This window comes from Propithecus coquereli, unplaced genomic scaffold, assembly GCF_000956105.1.
Source record: "Propithecus coquereli isolate 6110/MARCELLA unplaced genomic scaffold, Pcoq_1.0 Scaffold9, whole genome shotgun sequence".
Lineage (NCBI taxonomy): Eukaryota > Metazoa > Chordata > Mammalia > Primates > Indriidae > Propithecus > Propithecus coquereli.
Window position 1 is genome coordinate 2556736 of NW_012155284.1, and position 10496 is coordinate 2567231.

General features: G+C 37.8%; 1 protein-coding gene across 1 annotated transcript in view; it reads right to left on the minus strand.

The window, feature by feature from the left end:
• The window catches only part of FAM151B (family with sequence similarity 151, member B), a 25316-nt gene that overhangs the window by 4465 nt on the left and 10355 nt on the right, over positions 1–10496 (minus strand). The window contains exons 3-4 of the mRNA XM_012664556.1: positions 6323–6488; positions 897–1114 (exon numbers count right to left, since the gene is read on the minus strand). Of these exons, the coding sequence (XP_012520010.1) occupies positions 897–1114; positions 6323–6488 (384 nt within the window). The remainder of the gene's footprint in view (positions 1–896; positions 1115–6322; positions 6489–10496) is intronic.

Here is a 10496-nt window from a genome sequence, read left to right on the forward strand (position 1 = left end):
GAGCTAGGCTGACGCCACGGCACTCACTCTGGCCAGGACAACACAGTGAGACTCTGTCTCAAAAAAAAAAAAACAAAAAACTTTATATCTGAAAATAGTAAAAGCAAATGAGTAAAACAATGAATTCCCTGAACGCAGTAAGATACAGGTTAACTTCTTCAAAAGCTCTAACTACCTTTTTAGTTTATTATTTTTACCACGTGGTCAGATGTCCCAGAGCCCTTCACTGTTTACTGGCTGTTTACCTGGAAATCACTAACTAAAGATCTGTGAAAAAATAAAGAGGTAAATCCAATGGTACAATAAGTTTCAACCAGGAAGAAGTTGAATGTTTGGCTCATCTGTAGGAAGAGGTAGGAAAAGAAGGGAATCGGCCAAGGGGAGTGTCTCATGGCCTCCCACTCCCCTGTCCAGCCAAAGAGAGCATAACAAGGGCAACAAGGTTTCAGCAACCTACATGTGGACCCCTACCAATATCTAGAAAGCAGAACTGGTGCTCTTCAACCACTGTTATTATTATTATCTTTCATCTGTCATAAGAAGCTTGCTCTAAGGTATGGCAAAAAGGAAAATAAAGAGAGTCTAGAATATTTTACAAGTTCAAAGAGACCAACTCAGGTTGGTCAAAGTATGTAAAAAGGCAGCTATGGTTATGTTAGACCTTGCAAATAAATCTTTCCTATGGCAGATAGGTGACAGACATCATCAATGAACACAGCGTCTATCTGAAAAAAAGAAAGAAGCGTCTACACATACCTGTAGGGTTAGGTGTTCCTCTCCATTAGGCTCTTAAGATTTTGTGGGATATGTTTTGGGCTTTGTATTAAAGATGTTATTTTTGTATTTGTAGGATATTTTAATTTGACCAACAAGAAATACATTATTAGAATTATCACCTTCATTGACTTTCTCAGGATGCCATCCTGTTGTCCAACCCAGGGATAATGTCACATCTGGAAAGAAGGATGTCACAGTATCTATAAATGGTTTTGCATCTATTACTTTGCTATTTCCATTTGGACCAGGAAGAATATCAGCATTAATCCATACGGGACACTTCAGATGCCTCTTCACATTTTCCAAGAGGATCATGGATGGTTCCACAGCTGCCAGACTAAAAACATAGCTTGTTGTCAATAAGACATATTCCTAAGTCGAAGTAAAAAGAAGTTCTTTAAGACTAGTGGTTTTAATGCTCTCCAATTCATAATAAAAATATAATAATGTCTGAATTAAATAAAATCAAAGATAACATAGCACCAGAGGGAAAAGCTAATAATATATGCATATCTCAAAATGCTAATTTCTTATTATTCATGAAGGTACCTTAAAGATTCTATAAATATATGAATAATGTCACTAACTGTAGACAAAATAGAGGTTTCAAAACTCTGTATCAGGATCACTCAGTGTGAAAACAATTTAAGAAAAGACACAAATATTCACTCATCACAGAAAGTATAAATAACAAATGAAATACACTTATAACCTGCAAATTCACATTTATGAAATGCCCAAGTGCACCCAAGCACTGTATCTCCGATTCCAGCAAGGATACTTTAGTTTAAATTAAAAAGAAGCTTCACTCTTTTTACTTCCCTAGAGCTAGGTCCATCTTTAGAGCTTATTAATCCACTAAAACCTAGAGCCTTCATTTCAGGGGCAGAAGAGTGAGAAGAAAGAAGGGTTCCACATGGGAGCAGAGTGACACCTATAGACTTTGAAACAATAAGTTTTTAAGCAGCCTACATAATTTTTACTTTTTAAAAATATACAGACAAACTTTGCTGGAAAACTATACTACTTATAACCGATTATCTTCTGAACCTTTAAAGCCTATATTCATTTATAAGAAAATTAGGTGGCCAGGGGAGGTGGCTCATGCCTGTAGTCCTAGCACTCTGGGAGGCCAAGGTGGGTGGATTGTTTGAGCTCAGGAGTTCGAGACCAGCCTGAGCAAGAGCGAGACCCCGTCTCTACTAAAAATGGAAAAAAAAAAAATAGAAATAAATTAGCTGGACATGGTGGCGCATGCCTGTAGTCCCCACTACTCGAGAGGCTGAGGCAGGAGGATCGCCTGAGCCCAAGAGTTTGAGGTTGCTGTGAGCTAGCCTGATGCCATGGCACTCCAGACTGGGCAACAGAGTGAGACTCTGTCTCAGAAAAAAAAAAGAAAAAGAAAATTATCTTGTAGTGAATATTGTGATGAAAGGCTAAGAATTTTGGAGATGGATGTTGGAGGAGAGAACACTCAGTAACCCCTCCTCATGTTTCCATCTTTCTTCTTGAGGGACTGGAGTACTTCTGTCTATGCTTCTACTTCTCTCTACTCCTTTTGGATCCCCTACTTTAAGAGGAGAAATTAATAATCTTATTTATTGGGTTATGTTTACTAGTGAGCAAGGATACTATGCACCAAAACTAGAGGAAACAGGCTCTGGCTCTCAGCCTCTAGCCTCTTTCACTCTGCTCCCATGTGGAACACTTCCTTCTTCTTACTCTTCTACCCCTGAAATAAAGGCTCTAGATTTTAGTGGATTAAGAAAACTCTAATGCTGGACCTTGCAAACTCTAATTTAGATGTTGTTACTTCTCTGTTTTAAATGCTTCCTGCCTCACACTGCATCAATGCCATGTTATAATGTAACCACAATTCTGAGATCTGGCACTGTACTTCCTACAAAATTCCATTTTTGGTAGCAAGCAACTTGTACCTGTGACTCCAAAGTTTGCATCTCTTTAAGTCCTATAGCAGCAGCCAAGTCCCCATGGAGTTTTGCTCTTCATAGGTGGAGCAAAGGAAAACCTTGAACTAAACCACGCATGTCTGTTGCCAAGCTCCTCTCTTTTTCCAGAAAGGACTCTAATCTCTTAAGAAAACTGGTATCCGTGGAGGTAAGGTTAGTCACTAATTTCCAGTTTACATTTCAGGAGGGAGCTTCTTAGGTGTTCTCAATTTAATAAGCTGACATAGGGCTGTTTAACACTGATTTGCCATCTGATAATATCCAGTCTCAAACAGCATATTCTCCCCGAAATAGAAACTCCACCAGTGCTTATTCAGTGCCTACTACATGCAAAGCACTGTGCAAACATAAAAAGCTACGACACAGAACATAATGAAATAAGAATTTAATATACATATTCCATTTTATATATAAATATTTTAATTATCACTAATATAAATTAGGGTAATAACATTTTTCCTTACCAGAAACTTAAATAAGAAAAACAAAACCTATATTTTTAAAAATTCTAAATGTTATTAAGAAACCTAAAACTTTTTGTTGTTTTAGCTCTTACTTTCTGGAACTTTACAAAATAATTCTAAAATTCTTCTGGAAGAAAAGCTGTAACATTTTTGACAAAAAGATTGAGGACAAACTTTTCCAAACAACAAAATACAATGTATAGTAGTCCTCCCTTATCTGCAGGGAATATATTCCAAGACCGCTAGTGGAAGCCTGAAATCACAGCTAGTATCAAACCCTATATATACTATGCTTCTTTCTATTAATATATACCTATCATAAAGTTTAATTTATAAATTAGGCACAGTAAAAGATTAACAATAACTAAAAATAAAGAACAATTATAACAATATACTGTAATCAAAGTTAAGTGAACGTGATCTTTCTCTCTCAAAATAGCATATTGTACTATATTCACCTTCTTTTTGTGATCTGTCAATCTGAAAGCCTAGACAGCTACTAACAGGCAGGTACCATATACAGTGTGGATACACTGGATAAAGGGAAGGGATGATTCATGTCCCAGGCAGGATGGAGTGGGACAGTATAAGATTTCATTGTGCTATGCAGAATGGTGTGTAATTTAAAACTTATGAGTTGTTTATTTCTGGAATTTTTCATTTGATAGTTTTAGACTGCAGGTAACAGAAACTGCAGATAACAGAGGACTACTGTATACTACAAAAAAAATAACATACCATGTTCCTAGCTGGAAGACTCAATATTATACATATCACAAAATGACACATCCTTCTAAATTAATCTATAAATTCCACGTAACTCTAATTGAAAATACCAAGGGCCGACATTCTCAATTCTTACATGTATTAGTATTAAGTTTCCCATAGGGAAGTGCCAAAAGCTTTGTCAGGATGATCGTTTGAAGAAGAAAGTCCTGATTAGAAAACTACCTAAAATTGCTCTTTGGTATTATTTATTTAAATCCCTAGAAAAGAATATAAACTTAGTTATTATAGAATAGATTTTTTCCTAAAAAATTACTTGTAAATCAAACTTGTGAATATCTTATCCTATTTTCCTATTAATTTCTTTTAGAAATTAGAAATAAAAAAACGAAAATCATACTTAAAATTGTAATAAACTATTTAAAATTACATTTTAAGGGGAAATAATTCTTTGCTAAAACACTGGAGAGTTTGCTAAAACTCTGGATAAAATTTTAAAATATATTACTTATTATTTGTGTACTAAACATAATTACTTAGAAGCACGAGACAAGAACTACTAAAATTTGACTCAGAGGTAACATTCAGCTACTCTTACAGAGGCAGTGCGGCATTCTGGTTAAGAGTGGGAACTCTCCAGCAAGGCTGACAGCTCTCCATCTCCATGACCAACTCTGTGACCATAAGCAGGCTACTTAGCCCTCTCTGCCTCCATTGCCTCACCTGGAAAACGAGAATGACAGTAATAACCTACCTCTTGGGATTGTTACGAGAATTAAATGAAAAACACATGTGATGCTTTTAGAACAGTATCTGACATATACTAGGTGTTCATATAACTTAGTTTATATCTATTCCTCTCCAAATACGTTATGATTTTAAAAACTTGCAAAATCTTTGTTTCAGTGGTTCCACACTTTTGTGGTAGCTGCTAGCATTTAGGAATGAATGAGTTGATCTGATTGGCGAGGAGCCAAAGAATACATCACAGAGAACAATTCAAGGGGCTACAATAAACATATGAAAAATTGAGCATACGACAAGGGAAGGAGATCTGAAAGTTTAAGTCACCAAGCATTAAAGATCAAATGCTTTATTTCATGGTACAGAGAACACTGGACTGGCTCCAGGAGACCTGGGATCTGGTTCTAGCTCGTCTGTCAAAGCTTAGCTGTGGTCCTTAAGTAAATCATTTAACTTCTCTGGGACTAAGTTTCTTTGTCAATATAACAGAATTGAACCATTCATCACTTGAAAAATGATGATCTTAAGATAATTCTTTAATTCCAAGTCCTTATCAACCCCAAACTCCTATATATCAAGATTTTATATATCCATTCATTTACCAACAGTTTAATGAGGTTTACTGGTATATTTTGCCCCACAACAAATGGTTAGAGTCATCTTAAAAATCCCACAATTAGGGAGGCTGAGGTGGGAGGATCGCTTGAGGCCGAGGAGTTCGAGACCAGCCTGGGCAATATAACAAGACCTGGTCTCCACAAAAAAAAAAGAAACCAGCCGGGCATGGTGGTGTGCACCTGTAGTCCCAGCTACTCAGGAGGCTGAGGCAGGAGGATCGCTTGAGCCCAGGAGTTGGAGGCTGCAGTGAGCTATGATCATGCCACTGCTCTCTAGCCTGGGCAACAGAGCAAGACCCTGTCTCGAAAAAAAAAGAAAAATTCTACAAGATTCCAAATCCTTAATTCCTTGAGATAATTCAATTTCAAAATACTAGTCAGAGATGAGGTAGATTTACTGCCAATCCTAAATTTCAATAGCAGCTGCCTTCTATTAAGACCCATAATAGGGGCTTATGGTGTGCTTCTGCAGCATCACAATGTATTCCTGGCTTTATCTATAATATTTACACTGCCAAAATGCTACAAAATAAAATTTACTGTGATGGCCACAGCAAAAGAAATGACACTTAATCTTGCTCTTCATTAGTAATGCCTCCAAAATGTGATTGTTAAGGAACACTTTCATTATTAAAGACTTCTAAATAATTCCCTTTACAAACATAATACAAAATCAAACGGGATATGCATTAACAACCTCAAAAAAATTCTCCCAACTCTCACTCTCCTGGACTACCTTTTAATAAAAGTAGCATTTTAAATTTACCTGTTACCACTTATGATAAATTCCTTTATAAAAATTAACCTAACTTTAGCCTCTAAGGGTCCCCAAAAAACAATTTTAGTAAACAACTTATTCGGTCTTAGATCCATTCCTGAAACATTCATTAGAGTGTACAAATCCATTTTCAGTTTGGATAAAGTACAAAAAGAGGTAGTCAGGCATGGATATATGCAGCTATCACTTTTTCTCTTCAAAGTTATTCTATAACAACCAGAAAATTGAACATGTTTGTACAAATACCTCTTGAAATCCAGCTTGATGCCTTTATTGCTTTTCATAACTTCAGCCAGCCACTCCTGTAGGGTATTATCACTGTTTGTTTCAGGAGGATGGGCCATAATCGGTTGGCCATGCTCTGATCCATCATCTGGCAGGAGGACATCAGCCTCTATCATGTGAGCAGCACCTGTCCAAATAAGTTAATGCTAATAAAACAGGGGGCAGAACTATAGGAAAGGCCATGCCCAGTTTCCTTTTGAAGAAGATAAAAGAAAGGAAAGTAACACTTATGCCAGGTACTATACTAGGCCCTTAGATATTGTCCTTATTTTTTACAGATGAGAGAACAGGTGCCAAGAAGTTAAACGACTTTCCCTAGGTCACATAGCGCTTAAGCTGTTGTCATACTTCTGAATTTCTTCCCAGTACCTAGCAAAGGGAGTACATAATGGAAGGCTTAGCAAGTATTTGTTGAAGTTTTCCGGGAATAAAAATAGTACTTTTATCTTCTCACTCCTCAAATTAGAAACTATGGATATTTATTGCTTATGTTTGAAACTCTACATTAAAAATTCATTTCTCTGACTTCCAGCTTAGCTACTGTTTAAAAGCATATATCCTTTGAACAGACAATAAGCTAAATGAGCCTGCTAACTTCTAACTGCCACAATTACCCCCTAGTCCAAATTTTAGAATAGCCCCTTCAAAGCAATGTTCTATCAAATACAAATACCCATCTGGGCTGCTTCCCATTGCCCAGGTGGAAGAAGAGAGAAGAACTTATTCCTTTGTCTAGAACATTTGACAGATTCGCTCTACCCAATGAAGAAGAACTACATGCCAAAAAAAAAATCTTTTCACCACTGTGAGAGGAATAAAGAGGGAAATAAAAGGCCAAAGCATCTGGGGAAAAATCTCTCCTCTTGGAAACTAGAGTAGTGGAACCAAATGGGTTCCCATCTAATGATTATATTAAAAATTGTAAATGGAAAACCACTTGAGAAAAAAAAGGACTGAGTTATGTTTAAATATACCACTGTGGATGCTAGGTGGAAAAGGAACTGGACAGGGGCAAGTGTGGAAGCAGGGAAAATAATCTGTTAAAGTAGGGGTGACTCATAAATCTACTGGATGCTTCTGGCTACAAATAAACAGAAATCAGATTCAAGCTAACAAAGAAATTTATCATCTCATATAACTAGAAGTCCAGAGATCAAGTGAGCTCTAAGTGTGGGCCAATCAGCAACTGATGTTATCAGGGTCTTTATGGTTCTTTTCTTCACTCTCTTTGGTATTTTCTTCATCTTAAGGCTAATTTCATCTCATGATTATAAGATAGCTACCAACAACCACTGGGGCCACATATATTGATAGTCACATTTTTAAGTTTTAAGATATAAAAGTTCGGCCGGGCGCGGTGGCTCACTCCTGTAATCCTAGCACTCTGGGAGACCAAGGCGGGAGGATTGTTTGAGCTCAGGAGTTCAAGACCAGCCTGAGCAAGAGAGAGACTCTGTCTCTACTACAAATAGAAAGAAAATTAGCCAAACAACTAAAAATAGAAAAAAATAGCTGGGCACGGTGGCGCGTGCCTGTAGTCCCAGCTACTCGGGAGGCTGAGGCAGGAGAGCACTTGAGCCCAGGAGTTTGAGGTTGCTGTGAGCTAGGCTGACGCCACGGCACTCTAGCCCGGGCAACAGAGTGAGACTCTGTCTCAAAAACAAAATAAAAATTAAAATTAAAAAAAAAAAGATACAAAAGTTCTTCAATAATTATAGATATAATTACTTTACTTGAGTCTGATTGAGCCTAGTTAGATCACTTGCCCACTATGGGAACAATATGAATCATCAGGAAAACTACAAGTGCTAATTAACTTACTTACTTATTTACTTTTATATTCATTCATTCATTCATTTATTTGACTGAGTCTCACTCTCTCACCCAGGCTAGAGTGCAGTGGTGTCATCATAGCTCACCGCAACCTCAAACTCCCGGGCTCAAGTGATCTTCCTGCCTCAGCCTCCCAGGTAGCTGGGACCCTGGCTAATTTTTTCTATCTTTAGTAGAGACCAGGTCTCACTCTTGCTCAGGCTGGTCTTGAACTCCCGAGCTCAAGCAATCCTCCCACCTCAGCTTCCCAGAATGCTAGGATTACAGGCATGAGCCACCGTGCCCAGCCTATTTATTTTTTATCTCAAAATATTAAGAGGGTACAAATGTTTTTGGTTACATGGATTGCTTTTGTAATGCTTGAGTCATGTTCATTGTACCTGTTAGGTTCCTTCCCCCTCCCTCCTGCTTGATTTCCACTGAATTTTACTTCCCTCTGTGCACATTTGTGCTCATTGGTTAGTTCCAATTTAATAGTGAGTACATGTGTTGTTTGTTTTTCCATTCTTTAGATACTTCATTTAGGAAAATGGTCTCTAGTTCCATCCAAATTTTTGCAAAAGGCATTAATTCATCCTTTTTTATGGCTGAGTACAACTCCATGGTATACATATACCCCATTTTGCTAATCCACTCATGAACTGATGGGCGCTTAGGTTTATTCCACATCTTTGTAATTGTAAATTGTGCTGTGATAAACATTCAAGTGCAGGTGTCTTTTTGATAAAATGACTTCTTTTCCTTTGGGTAGATACCAGTAGTGGGACTGCTGGATTCAATGGTATGTGTACTTTTAGTTCTTTGAGGAATCTCCATACTGTCTTCCATAGAAGCTGTACTAATTTGCAGTCCCACCAACAACGCATAAGTGTTCCTTTCTCTCTGCATCCATGCCAGCATCTATTGTTTTTGGACTTTTTAACAAAATCCATTCTAACTGGCGTAAAGTGATATCTCATTGTGGTTTTAACTTGTATTTGCCTGATGATTACTGATGTTGAACATTTTTTCACATGTTTATTGGCCATTTGTCTTTCTTTTGAAAAGCTCTGTTTATGTCTTTTGCCCATGTTTTAATGGGGTTCTTTGTTTTTTCTTGCTGATTTGCTTGAGTTCTTTGTAGATTCTGGATATTAGCCCTTTATTGGACGTATACTTTGTAAATATTTTATCCCATTCTGTAGGTTGTCTATTTGCTCTGTTGATTATTTCCTTACTTGTACAGAAGCTTTTTAATTTAATTAAATCCCATTTATTTATTTTTAATTGTCGTAATTGCCCTTGGGGTCTTAGTCATAAATTCTTTGCCTAGGCTGATATCTAGAAGTGTTTTTAAAAATATGGAATGCTTCATGAATTTGCGAGTCATCCTCGTGCAGAGGCCATGCTAATCTTCACTGTATCGTTCCAATTTTAGTATATGTGCTGCTGAAGCCAGCACTGATTAACTTATTTTAATCCACCCCTGGAGCTAGAAATGCAGTCAGCTTCCATGTGCTTGTATGGAGCAGAAATGGATACCTTAATAAAAGTGAAGTTCTTTTAGGAAGGAAGAAAAGGGGAATGGTGATAGAGTGGGCAGCCAATGGGTGTTTGCTATGTTTCTCTTCTCTAAACTAGATCACATTTAGGTTCTTTTAATTACAGTGGGGCAAAGTACAAATAATAAAACAAGACCAATTGAAGAGTTTTATACTCCCTTTATTCTCTACCAAATGCAATTCTAAGGACTGTCTAGGTATTATCTGAACAGCTTCCAGTCCTTGGCCAAAGGTAGGATTCTTTAACCATGTGAATAGGACCAAGCCCTGATGTTTGGGTGGCTCACCTGGCAACGGGGAGGGCAGATGCAGAGAATTCTGTCTTTCAGCCTATGGCCAAACTTCTATAAGAACATTAGGGCAGGCCAGGCATGGTGGCTCATGCCTATAATCCTAGTACTGCGGGAGGATCACTTGAGCTTAGCAATTTGAGACCAGCCTGAGCAAGAGTGAGACCCCATCTTTACAAAAAAATAGAAAAATTAGCCTAGCATGGTGGCACACTTTTGTAAGTCCCAGCTATTTGGGAGGCTGAGGCAGGAGGCTTGTATGAGCCCAGGAGTTTGAGGTTGCTATTATGATGCCATTGCACTCTCACCGGGGTAACAGAGCAAGGCTTTGTCTCCACACACGCACAAAGAAGAACAACAGGGCAAATGGAATAGCACAATGACAGATGATCTGATCTTTTGTTGTTTTCCCCGGATGAGGTTGCGGAAGACGGATTGTGGGTCCATGGTATCATCCAACCCAATTTTCTA